Source organism: Sus scrofa, chromosome 14, assembly GCF_054392235.1.
Source record: "Sus scrofa isolate SSC_HxYL_T2T_F1_AM1 chromosome 14, Sscrofa_HxYL_maternal_Yorkshire_Landrace_v2.0, whole genome shotgun sequence".
In the NCBI taxonomy this organism is placed as follows: Eukaryota; Metazoa; Chordata; class Mammalia; order Artiodactyla; family Suidae; genus Sus; species Sus scrofa.
This window is the reverse complement of record NC_139396.1, coordinates 82451004-82464419: the sequence shown is the minus strand read 5'-3', so window position 1 is coordinate 82464419 and position 13416 is coordinate 82451004. Positions and strand designations below refer to the sequence as shown.

The following is a 13416-nucleotide window of genomic DNA, read 5'->3' as shown; positions in this document are numbered from 1 at the left end:
TTTAAAATACAGATACACTACTCTCTCCTAGAAGTTCAAACTGTTACTATGTTTTGTTCCTTTAAAACATTGCAGGCATGAGCAGGATTGCCCCTTCTCCCTGCTTACCTCCTCCTAGTTAGGACCTTCTGCACTCCCTTCCCTGCAGACATTTCCCTGCTGGCCCGCCAAGGATGCACAGTCCTTCCTTTGGAACCGTCAACTGGTCTTTCCTCATCCTCCTCCCACCTCTGGGCCCCACTCACCGCCCCGCCAAAGGAAGCTTTTTTATACCATCAACACCCGGCTTGAAGCAAAGGCCGTCTCAGTCCGGAATAGAAGTGGTTATCTTCACTTTGTAAATGAGAACCGGTACTTTAAAAGCGGATGTAGCCCTTTCATTTAGATTTCGAGATTCAATAAGGAACGCGTAGGAGGAGCAGGAATACGCTTTGCAGGGCGGCCCTCGGTCCCAGCACCACGGTCAGCGCCCTGCCGGCGTCAAGACCCAGACGCCGGCGCTGCTGCCCCATCGCTGGCTGCAGCCCCAGCACAGGGACAAGGGGGACACGCCCCAGGGTCAAGTCGGGCCTCGGCTGGCCTGCCAGTACAGGGAACCGATCTGAGCCAGAGGGGAAAATCATGAGTACGGGGAGATTTAATCATGGTTTTGAAAAGAGTGCATTCGTTCAGAGTATTGTGAAAAGTGACGCTGAGGTAGAAAGCCGGGGGTCCCTCTTCCTCCCGACCCCCGCCGCTCCCCACCCCCGCCGCTCCTCACCCCCGCAAATAAACACAGCAGACAATTTTACGCAGCATAACAGAATGGCTGAGTTTAATGCTTCAAGTTTTCCATTTCCTTCCACAGGGCTTCGTTTTAAAAATAACAAAATGAGGTAAATAAGTTAATGTATGTACACGTTATAAACATTGTGTCGGTTTGGGCAGCAGCAACGCAGGCGGTGGGAGAGCAGTTGCCGCTTGGTGGCTCGAGGTCAGCCACTGCACCTTGAGCAGATTCGTCGTCCTGAGGAGAAGTCGCAGCTGTTGGAATGGGGTTTAGAAGCATTTGCGGTGGACGATAGATGGGCCGGCCTCGTCGTACTCCTGCTTGGTGATCCACATCTGCTGGAAGGTGGACAGCGAGGCCAGGATGGAGCCGCCGATCCACACGGAGTACTTGCGCTCGGGCGGGGCGATGATCTGTAAGACAGAGACAACCGGTCAGGTGGGCGCAGTCGCAGCCTGGAGCCCACTAACGGGCATGGGCGCGGGCCGCCGCCCACCTTGATCTTCATGGTGCTGGGGGCCAGAGCGGTGATCTCCTTCTGCATGCGGTCAGCGATGCCCGGGTACATGGTGGTGCCCCCTGACATGACATTGTTGGCATACAGGTCCTTCCTGATATCGATGTCGCACTTCATGATGCTGTTGTAGGTAGTCTCATGGATGCCCGCCGACTCCATGCCTGGGGGCAGCGGGGAATCAGGAGCATGAGTTGGAGGGTGGGTAGGCCGCGGGTGACGGGCGGGGTGCTTGCGGGGTGGGCCTGCAGGGCTCACCGATGAAGGAGGGCTGGAAGAGCGTTTCCGGGCAGCGGAAGCGCTCGTTGCCGATGGTGATGACCTGGCCGTCTGGCAGCTCGTAGCTCTTCTCCAGGGAGGAGGAGGAGGCGGCGGTGGCCATCTCGTTCTCGAAGTCCAGGGCCACGTAGCACAGCTTCTCCTTGATGTCGCGCACGATCTCGCGCTCAGCTGCGGGGGACCGGGGCGGAGGAGGAGCCCTCAGCACGGGGCCCGGGGACTTGCGCGCAGCCCGCCCACCTGCCCAGGGAGCCCCCGGCGCCGCGCACCTGTGGTCACGAAGGAGTAGCCACGCTCGGTGAGGATCTTCATCAGGTAGTCGGTGAGATCGCGGCCGGCCAGGTCCAGGCGCATGATGGCGTGTGGCAGCGCGTAGCCCTCATAGATGGGCACGTTGTGGGTGACGCCGTCGCCAGAGTCGAGCACGATGCCTGCGCAGGGACAGCACAAGGCCGAGGTGAGCGGCGGCACCCCGGCAGGGGCGGGGGTGGGGGCGAAGCCCTCGGGGAGGGGGCGGGGCTCAGCCGTGGGCGGGGCCGGCCGGGGCACTCACCGGTGGTACGGCCGGAGGCGTAGAGGGACAGCACTGCCTGGATGGCCACGTACATGGCGGGCACGTTGAAGGTCTCAAACATGATCTGAGTCATCTTCTCGCGGTTGGCCTTGGGGTTGAGGGGGGCCTCGGTGAGCAGGGTGGGGTGCTCCTCGGGGGCCACCCGGAGCTCGTTGTAGAAGGTGTGGTGCCAGATCTTCTCCATGTCGTCCCAGTTGGTGATGATGCCGTGCTCGATGGGGTACTTGAGGGTCAGGATACCTCTCTTGCTCTGAGCCTCGTCGCCCACGTAGGAATCTTTCTGACCCATACCCACCATGACGCCCTGCGGAGCGGAGACACCACGCACTCGTTACAGCGGCTTCAAGAGGGGCGGCTCTGGGCAGCACAGGGACCCCGGCCCGGCTCCCTCGGTGGACAGGCAGCCTGACCTGGTGGCGAGGGCGGCCCACGATGGACGGGAACACAGCCCTAGGGGCGTCGTCACCGGCGAAGCCGGCTTTCACCAGGCCGGAGCCATTGTCGCACACAAGGGCGGTGGTCTCGTCTTCGTCACACATGGCGTCGGGTTTCTGCAAGATCAGCAAGGCCGTGGAGATGCGCAGCGTGTCAGGCAGGAAGCCTCACTGGCCCGAGCGCCCTCCCTCCCCCGGGACCTAAGGACACCCCCAGCCCTCGTGCATCCCGCCAGGGGATCAATCCGAGCAACCTGGCAGAGCTTCGCTGCCAAGGCACTGCGCTGGGAAGAGACCTCAGAATTTCTCCACCTGGGAACCCAGGGCACACTCTTCTTCCCCTTTCCCTCTGGCACCCGCCCTCTCTGCACCTCGGTGGCCTCCCCAAGGGGGTTAAGGCCGGCAAACCCTAAGGGCTGGGAAACTGTACGGGTGGGAGGGCATGCCGTGGGTGGGGCTTGGGCGTTCCATCCGGGGAGGAATAGCCTCTTCCAGACCCCACGACATTCCAGACTCAAAAATTCCTAGGCGCCCTTTCTCTTGATGGCAAGCCGGAAAGAGAGGCCCTTGTTGTCTTTTGGCTCGGTTGGCCCTGGGGACTACTAAAGTCAAACGTTCATCTACCAGGACACATACTAAGTGTAGGTAGAGAAATCCAAAGGGGCAGGGAATAAATTTGGAGACGTTTCCAAAGGTCGACTGCTTCCTGTCTCCTCTTTAAAGCGCATGTGGCTCTGGGGACCGAGCAGCACCGAGGAGGCAGGGTCGCGGCTGATAGATGGGGTCGGCTGGGCTCCCGGAAGCTCTCTGGGCTCCCCTCGACAGTGCCCTGTCTCCCTGTCCCCATCCCACTCTTGTCTACCTGGGCGGGTGGCTACACCTGCTGCTCTCCGGCTGGGGCCCTGGTCGCCGCGGGAGGGAAGCGAGGCTTCTCTCGGCGCTGTCCGCTGCGGTGGCCGCTGGTCCCCACGCTCAGGTTTTATATAGCCCGCGGGTTCTCCCCCCGAGCCGCCTCACAGGAATGTCGCTCCCCTTCTCGAGCCATATTTGGGTGTTGGGCACTGGAGCCCCCTCCCCCGGCGGGTTAGCGGCCTGGGCCCCCGCCCGGGTCCCCTGTGCTGACCAAAGAAGGAGCGGCCTGGCCGGAGCCCAGGTAAAGCGGGCCTGGCCGTATATGGAGTGTCTCCCGGGCTGGTGGGCCCCTCCCGACCCGGCCCAGCTGCCCCCCGGAGGGGCTGGGGTGGGGCGAGGTTCACCGCCTGCGCCGGGAGGCGCGAGTGCGCCTGCGCCTGGGGCTGCACCTGTCCGCGGGCCGCCCCGCCCCGGTCTACCCTGCGCCCGGGGCCTCTGGAAGGTGCCGCCACACTGCATCCCTACTTCGGGTTCTTTACTCAGACCCCCAAACCCTCTAGAGCGACTCCAGGGAGGAGGGAGACGTGTCCAAGTGGTGGAGTGGTGGTGGGCTGGAGAGATAGAGGAGCGGTCGCACCCGGAGTCCTGGGTAGGGCAGGAAGGCGACCCCTCCCCCAGCTCCCCAGCGATCACTTCTCCCCGCTACCCGGAGCGCCCCGGATCCGGAGGGCTGACCCTGTCGGTCCCCACCCCCACCGGAGAGGGCCACCGGCAGCGGGAGGGCGCGCAGCTGTCTCGGGGCAGACAACTGGCCGCGGGGCGCGAGAGCGGAGCGGTGGGAGGAGGCGCGGGGCTCCCGGGGACAGGCTCAGGGCGGTGGCTCTGACAACGCTGGGCACAAAGCCAGGGCCCCGGAGCAGTCCGCACCAGAGAACGCGCTTGGGGGCTTGTGAAGGGAGTGAATTTCGGGGGGTGACGGCTCCGGTCCGGGGTGCGGTGGGCCGAGCTGAGCGCCCTCATGTCTTTTTGGGGGGTTGAGTGTCCCTCCCTTGAGGCTGAGAAGTAAGGGTCACACCCCTCGACCTGGAGGTGGAAACAGAGAGGTGCCCTTACTAGATGATATGTCACCCGTGCTTCCTCCAGATGGAAGACAAGGACGTTGCACTGTAGGCTGGGCAGCAGTTTTCCTTCTGGAAAGGCTGAACAAGTTCATCTTTCTATTTAGAGGACGATGCCCAGCCAAGGCCAGGCTGCCTCCCAGTCCACCTTGGAGAGTCACCGTCTACCAGAGCGCTGAAGCAGTTCTATTTATATCGCTGATATATGGGGATATGCCTTCCTAATTTTCTAGAAGGATTTGGATCTACTTATGGTAAGGTGGAGTGGGGGTCAGAGGAGGTTATCCAGTTGGTGCTTCTCACTCCCTGCCCCCTTCCCCTGGCCCCAAGGACAGCTCTAACCTTGTTGTGGAAGGCACAGGGGAAACAATTTTCTGTGATGAACTCAGTGACATGCTTTAAGGGGTACATCAGGGATATGGTGTGAGCCAGAATGGAATCACTCATTTTTTTGTAGTGCCTAAGTGTTCCCCAAATAGCTGCCACTAGCATCTGGTGGTGGGACTCAGCAACTGGGACAGTGTGGGTCCTCTTGAAGAAGCATGTGAAACCCTCTTCTATAGCCCACATCAGGACAGCCCTTCCTAAAAATGTCAGAAGTCCATTACAAAATAAAGAGTTTGGTGAGTCCAGGCCCATGTAGAAAGCTCCTGGGGTTTCATAGTCAGCTTCTTTCCCCCCAGGTTTTTATTTCTTCTGTTATAGTTGATTTACATTGTTCCGTCAATTTCTGCTGTACAGCATATCCAGCTTTTTAAATTAGAGGATGAATGAATAACTATGTTCCATCTTCAATACCTTGGGTCCTGTTCCATCAGTGGGGACTAAAGACACTGGCAGGTGCACTCTAGCTATAGCTTAAGGGGAGTAGCTTAAATTTTGGTCTCTAAGGTAGCAAGAGGTGTGCTGTCATTCACTGACTCCTAATCTGTTGACATTTAAAGGGGAAGGAGGGTGCTCAGTGCAGCTCTTTTCTCTCCTATAGCAAGCTTTTCTAATTGGCTTCAAGCACACATGAAGTGCTATGAACACAACACTCACAGGCTAGCAGAGATCTAGCTAGTCCAGCACACCTTGGGGAGATGGGCCCTGAGATGCCCAGTGGAGATGTCTACTCTCAGCCCTGGTTGGGCCACTTTAAATACTCCCCCACTGTCACCATGGGGCAGCTCCAGGCCATTCTGGTGCTGCTGAATTCTCATTGGCTTAGGGACAGACCTGAGGGGCAGGTGGAAGGCCGCCTCCATACATGTACACTTTGGGGACACAGCAGCAGCTTGCACTCGCCTGAGTAAGCGGGTTACTGCTCGCAAAGCCTTTTGAGAACTGTGGTGAGGAAAGGTCAGCCATGCAGGGTATGCCTGACAGAGCTCCTGCTTCTAAGTTTTCAGGTGCAGCCTCAGCGCTTGATCCTGACAGGCCCTCTGCCATGACCCAGCCAGCGTGCCCACACCCCTCTTTCAGCCATGTCCCCTCAGCTCCTCACATATCTGCAGACCCCAAGTTTGCACAGTATGAGCCTTCTACCTACTTAGATGTGAATTCATAAAATGCTTCATACGCTTTCGCGTTGTTCCCATTAATTAACTATCCTGAGGTACACAAGACAGGTGATACCCGAGGCAGCTTGAAAAATAAGCAAAGCCAGGCCCAACCAGCCAGAGAGCTCGTCTCAGGTCCCAAAGCAGCTGGGGTCGTGCAGGGGCTTGGGCGACCTTCCTATCTCCCTTTAACCTTCTCCCACACCTTCTGTATTCTGGAACATAACAGATCTTCAAGGGATCTTTTCTGCTGAAGGGACAAATACATCTTAAATGCAGTCATGGCTTCACTGGCAACTATTATCTATCATCCCCAAAAGAATAGTGAGGGGGGCTGGCTGGCAACACTTGAAGTCAGAAACATTCCAGTGACCAGGTGGGCAAAAGAAAAAAACAAACACATTGTCCTCACAAGCCATATGTCTAAAAATGCCCTGTGGACCACGGCAGCCAGAAAGAGGAGTTTTCTCAGCCTGGGGCTTGCTCTGCTCTGTCCCATCTAAGGGCCTAGTGATTCTCACGGAGCTGTTCCTTCCCCTCCAGCCCTCGAGCCTGCTGTAATGAACTAGTTCCAAGCTTGCTCTTTGGTAAAGCAGGTCTGGGTGTCTGCCTGCCCCCCGACTGGCTTGTGACCTGGGAAGGCCCCTTCCAGGGATCCCACCTTACCAACTGAGGTGCCACTTACTCCTAAAGACTGATTTGAAGGTTGACACTAGGTTGGTGCCTGGAACATAAGAAACGCTACACTTCTAAGTGTTTGGAGGATGTGAAGGGGTGAGGTGGTAGGAGTGGTGAGCAAGGGACACTAAAAAATCATTAGAACTGTTCACTGAGCACTTAACATCATCACTAACTGAACAGGGGGAGCCAATGTAATTTTTTTCTTGGTTTTTCAAAATTGAAGTATAGTTCATTTACAATGTTGTGTTAGTTTCAGGTGTATAGCAAAGTGATTCAATTACATATATTATATATTCAAATATATATAAGCATTGGAAATGTTTACTGGAGTTCCCATTGAGGCTCAGCAGTTAATGAACCTGACTAGCATCCATGAGGACGAGGGTTCGATCCCTGGCCTCACTCAGTGGGTTAAGGATCCAGAGTTGCTGTGAGCTGTGGTGTAGGTCGCAGCTGCAGCTTGGATCCCACATTGCTGTGGCTGTGACATAGGCTGGCAGCTACAGCTCCTAGTTTGGGAACCTCCATATGCCTTGAAAGCAGCCCTAAAAAGAAAAAAAGAAAAAGAAATGTTTATTAACATCTAAAGTAAACACTGGCTACACTCCTTATACAATACAATCTTTAACACAATAACAAAAATGTATACACTTCAAATATTAGCAAACTGTTTGAATGCAATTCCCATTTTTTTGGTAACTTGTTCACATTCAGAACTAGTCACTGGACTTAGAAAGCATGAGGAAGGTGACCAGCTGGCTCAGTAAGCTAAACATTCATCTTAAAGAACAGAAAACTAAAAAAAAGCGAGGATGATTCTCAAATTTCCAGCTCACAAGAAATATAATTTAAACAAACAATAAAAGCTTTATTTGAGCAAAAAATAAAAATAAACCATAGAACAGTTTTGAAAAGCTAACAGGACCATTTCTATATTCATTATGAAAACTAGTATAAGAAAAGTAATCTGAGAATTTCCTTAAAAGTTCTCATTAGCCATTATTTATGGTATATTCCATAACACTGATATCAAGCTATTAGACTCACAAGTTAATATAGCATAACTTTTACAGTCTTGAGAGTTAACTGTGATTTTTATTTTAACCTTGGATACTACTGATTCAAAGCTAATATTAGCAGTCCTTTTGGCCATCATGTCATGGATCTGAAGATTCAGTTAAATTCATCAAGCTATGTGTATGTATACTATACACACACCCCCACACCCACACATATATATGCTTTTTCAGATTTTTTCCCATTATAGGTTATTACAAGGTCCTTGTATTTATTTTATTTCATGCCATTTCATTTTTTGAAATGAAATATATATAGAAAGTCCTTGTATTTATTTTATTTCATGCCATTTCATTTTTTCACCCTGTGGCAAATGCAAGTTCCCAGGCCAGATGCTGAATCCCAAACACAGCTGCAACCTATGCCACAGATGTGGCAATGCCAAGTCTTTAACCCACTGCACCACAGAGGGAACTACTGTAATTTTAAATATATCTGGAATACACAAAGACCAGGTATCATTTAAAATGGTAAAAAAATAAATAAATAAAACAAACACCTCAACCCAACCCAAGTGTTTTAAAATTGTTAAGAAGAGGACAGAGAGGCAGAGAGAGTAAAAGACCTATTAAATAAATTATGATGCAGCCATATGGTAAAGTGTCAGGCAGTCATTAAAAACTGTATCTTAAAAGAGTACTGAAGACATGCATTCTTAAAGGGGGGGAGATTTGGTTCTTAGGAGGTTGGAAAATATCTTAGTTATTACAATGCTTTGTGGTTTCCAAAGGCTGTGGTACATAAAAAGATATACAGTGTATCTGTGGTATTAAACTTCCATGGGGGTGGGGGTGAAGGGAGCAGAAAGATTAAAGTCTCCTTAGGAGGAGTGATGATGAAAAACAGGTTGAGAAAGACTGGATTAAAGATATACAGAAATGCTCACACTATCTCATGTCAAAATAAGTAAGTTAGAAAATGTAATACATGTACATTCTAAAATGTTCTAGGATATATTTTAAAATGGTAACTGAAGTTATTTCTAGCTGGTGGGATTACAGGGGTTTATTTGCCCATCTATTTTAAAAAAATAGGTTCATATTCTCTACAGTATTTTTATTTTTATTTTTTGTCTTTTTAGGGCCATAACCGTGGCATATAGAGGTTCCCAGGCTAGGGGGCAAATCAGAGCTGCAGCTGCCGGTCTACCCCACAACCACAGCAACTGGGTATCTGAGCCGCATCTGCCACCTACACCACAGCCCACGACAATGCTGGATCCTTAACCCACTGAGTGAGGCCAGTGATGGAACCTGCATCCTCATGGATGCTAGTCAGATTTGCTTCTGCTGAGCCACAACAGTAACTCCTATAGTATTTTTAAAATTTTAGAATTACACAAGATTATGTATAAAAAATATATACTTTGGGGAGTTCCCTTATGGCTCAGCAGGCTAAGGGTTCAGCACCATCACTGCTGTGGCTCTGGTTATTGCTATGATGCAGGTTTCATCCTCAGCTCGGGAACTTCTGCATGCCAGCATCACGGCCAAAAATAAAAATTAAAAAAAGAACTGTTTTACACACACACACACACACACACACACACACACACACACTTTGGTATTTAGTGAGTAGATTTTACATAGGAACGGGAAAGCTGTTTTCTCCAGAGCTGTTCCTTGAGTACAATGTCCAGGAACAGGCAGTTGGGTTACACAAACTCTTCTGTAGGTATCAGCCTTAAAACACCACATGCATGGGCAGCAAGGCTAAGTCATCACGGGGTGACTCCCCTGCAGCTCCCCTGGAAGAGAACTGTGCCTCACACCCTGAGTCCCCACAGCCCTTACAACTTGCTGGGTGATGCTTTAGGAAAACCCCAATTCAGACCCCAAAGTAAAAAAGAAGCATAATCCAATGTTTAAAAAGTTTTTGTCATCGTGGTGCAGTGGTTAATGAATCTGACTAGGGACCATGAGGTTGCAGGTTCGATCCCTGCCCTTGCTCAGTGGGTTAAGGATCCGGCGTTGCCGTGAGCTGTGGTGTAGGTCGCAGATGAGGCTCGGATCCTGTGTTGCTGTGGCTCTGGTGTGGGCCGGCGGCTACAGCTCCGATTCGACCCCTAGCCTGGGAACCTCCACATGCCACTGGAGCAGCCCTAGAAAAGACAAAAAAAAAAAAAAAGTTTTTGTCAAAAAGGAAGAAGCTTTGAAACAGAAGCTACCTTCTACCTCCCAAGGACTCCAGCAGGTGTCTCACTGTGTAACTCAAGTCCTGTCTTAATCCCTGACACATTCAGATTCCTAAAACATACCAACACCTAGGGCCTGCTCCTCATGATCAAAACCACAGGCTTACTGTCTGATTTAACTGGGGCCACAGGCTGGGACATTCTCAGCAGCGTTCAGACAGGAGTGACAAAAAAACCTTCTCCAAATCAGTGAAGTTGCTCTTTCCTTAGAAAATGTGCTCACCTTTATTATTTGTCATCATCAACTACTCAGTTTATATAAAAATCAGCAATTTTTAAATAAAGACTATGCTGTGAAACAAATTTTTAAAATTTAGGAGAAAAAATTATTCAAGATCTTAGGCCCTAAGTTCATTATGACTATTAAATAATTTTTAAAAACCTAACAATTTTGGGAGCTGTTACTCCCATCGCTGAGACTGGAGACAACGCAGTGGTTTTTGTTTTTTGTTTGGTTTTTGGGTTTTTTGGTTTGTTTTATTAGGGCCGAAAGTGCAGCATAGGGAAGTTCCCAGGCTAGGGGTCGAATTGGAGCTACAACTGCCAGCCTTCACCACAGCCACAGCAATGCCAGATTCAAGTTGTGTCTGTGACCTGCACCACAGTTCACGAGCACTGGTACTTGACCCGCTTGAGGAAGGCCAGGGATCGAACCCACATCCTCATGGATACTAATTGGATTCGTTTCCCCTGAAGCACAACGGGAACTTCCAGACAATGCAGTGGTTTTACATTATGTGATCCATGGGCTAGGAGTCTCATGGGACTGGCTCTTGTCACACTAGGGACTGGGTCTGTGGGGGCCTGAGTGCATGATCACCTGACAGGACCTTACAGGTGAGGACTCTAAGTGCCTGCAAAACCAAACACAAGAACTCGACACTGCTACCTCATGTGACAAGCTCCTCTCACATCTCCTACTGCCCCTCAGGATATCCCTGGCCCCGCCCCCAGGCTGTGCTGCCTACAGAAACCAGGGGGCCCTGAGGCTGTCTCCCTCCTGGGGATCTTGCCCCCCTCGTGGAGATCCTGTTGTGAACTGCTCTTCCAAACAGGGTCAAAAGCAGGACCTGAAGCCTGGAGGGGAGAGGGCACTGGGAACTGGGCTCTCCTCACCAAATTTAACTTCTGACCTTTTCAGCTGCTGGAGCAAGTTGTTTAGTGAGCATTCAGCTGGGCCAAAGTCTGAATATGCCAGCAACTCCCTGCCTTTATTTAAAGCTGGATAAAGAATGAGTGACGACATCGGTCAGGACAAAGCAGCTTTGAGAACCACTGCTTAATAGGGCAGTTAAATCAGCTGCCCTATTAAGGAAACCTATAATGGTTTCTAGCATCACACACACCTTACATTAGCTAGACAGACTGTGGTAAGGCTGGAATTCAGTATATATTACCCTGAAAATACACAAAGTGGATTGAATCCCCACACTGAAAGGTTATAACCTATTACATGGGAACTTAGAGAAAGTCACATAAATATGTTTTATTCACCAAAAGACTTTTATTAATACTCTATTACTTATGTAGAAAAGTTTGACAATTTTCCCAATGAAGTAATCAGTTGTCAGGTTCACAATGAATTAGACCCACTTTGTCTTTTAGTTCCGTAAGTTAATCTGACATTTATCTCAGTAGATATTTCCCACTAGCCCTAATCAAAACAGATGTCAAACATTCCAGATACTCCCCAGTGCGCAATATCCTGAGTCAGAGCAATTTCAGACAATTCAGTGCAATCTTGTCATTTTTAGAGTTTCAGAAGCTGAAGCCTGTAAATGATGCGTACATACAAGTAGCCAGAACCAGGACCCTGGATGGATGGAGTGAAATAAATAGGGTAGCAAGTACAGAACAACTGATAAACTTCAGATGGAAAAAGGGAAGGAAAAAAATCATGTAACTAAAAAACAGAACTACAGTCACAACTATTTGTAGGAACATCCAAATAAAGTATAAAAAACTCAGCAACAGGTTATAAAACTGTACAAACTTCTGGATGTTTAAGGTCTAAAACTTTTATAAAGACAACATATATACACATTTTTAGGAGCGATGACCATTTCAAGAACGAGTTACATTTGGCCCTGCACATAGTATTCGTAATTGGCTTTCAAAACAAACTCAAAGTAAGGATTGGACTTCAAGCTTCCCAGCTGATCTGCCTGTAGTAGGTCTTTCACCTCTGGTAGGTATTCACTGAGCTGAATGCCTATAAACACAAACACAAAAAATTGTTTTTTATTGTCACAAAACTCTCAAACGAATTAAGATGATTGATGATAAAAACACCTGTGCTTCTATTTAAAATCCAACGTCACTCTGCTATTGGGTAATGTTCTGTTCTAAATTCCTTCCATCTGTCAAACATACTTGCAGATCTGACAATATGACATTCTTTACTTATTAGCAGGGGCTGCTTGAGTGTTCCACCCCCCAGTGGTCAAAAGAGCCAATCTATTTAAAGTCTTTAATACGATCTGAACTATGTCCATTTTCCTCCACAGTTTAAGTCCTTCTTCCAGTGCGTGAGTTTTAAACTAACATTCACTTGAAAACAAGTATTTCAAACAATTATATACTCTCCTATTTGGGAAGTAATTTAGTAGAAACGCTGCCAGGAAAGCACTCTGCAGTCTGCAGGTGTTACATTGTAGATCTAAGACCAGGGAGCTGGGTGTCATGTCTTCCCCAGGCCCAGCAAGCTGGGAAGCCAGTGTGCACCTGTGTGGTCACAAAACAGTGCATACAATTCCCTCATTTGATAAAGAAAACTGGAAGAAAAATTTTAAAATAATAAGGCATTATTTTATCATTTGTCATATTACCATAAGGTTCTGAAAATCAAGAATTTCTTTTTAATACCATCAAAGTGCCTAGCACCATTTTTGGTACTTAATTGTTATAAATTATAATTGTTTATTATTTTTATAACAAAAATCTGGGTTAGTAACTGTTGCGAAGCTAAATCTGCAATATTTGTATATCATTTATTATAATTAACACACTTTCAATAAAGACCTTTTCTCTGTAAAAACACTATTACACTTATGAAAATATCACATTAATTTACTAAAGATCAATTCTTTTTTTTTTTTTTTCTTTTTGCCATTTCTCGGGCTGTTCCCGTAGCATATGGAGGTTCCCAGGCTAGGGGTCAAATCAGAGCTGTAGCCGCTGGCCTACGCCAGAGCCACAGCAACACGGGATCCGAGCTGTGTCTGCAATCTACACCACAGCTCACAGCAACGCCAGATCCTTACCCCACTGAGCAAGGCCAGGGATCGAACCCACAATCTCATGGTTCCTAGTTGGATTTGTTAACCACTGAGCCACGACAGGAACTCCCAAGATCAATTCTATTTAAAAAAAATCTTTTATCT

The 13416-nt window shown here is 49.4% G+C and overlaps 2 protein-coding genes across 4 annotated transcripts in view; both read right to left on the bottom strand.

Annotated features, from left to right (window-relative positions):
• Positions 1-777: 777 nt before the first annotated feature.
• On the bottom strand, positions 778-3526 carry ACTA1 (actin alpha 1, skeletal muscle). 2 transcript variants are annotated; one of them, NM_001167795.1, is given in 7 exon segments: positions 778-1182; positions 1266-1447; positions 1542-1733; positions 1832-1993; positions 2116-2440; positions 2547-2687; positions 3451-3526. In NM_001167795.1, coding segments are annotated over 6 exon segments (1134 nt in total). In that variant the 5' UTR covers positions 2676-2687; positions 3451-3526; the 3' UTR covers positions 778-1038.
• A 7991-nt stretch (positions 3527-11517) lies between these two features.
• Positions 11518-13416, bottom strand: part of NUP133 (nucleoporin 133) — a 51573-nt gene continuing 49674 nt past the window's right edge. For both annotated transcript variants that reach the window (XM_001928164.8, XM_084996928.1), the window contains one exon: positions 11518-12245. In XM_001928164.8, coding sequence (XP_001928199.2) covers positions 12109-12245 — 137 coding nt within the window. In that variant the 3' untranslated portion in view covers positions 11518-12108. The remainder of the gene's footprint in view (positions 12246-13416) is intronic.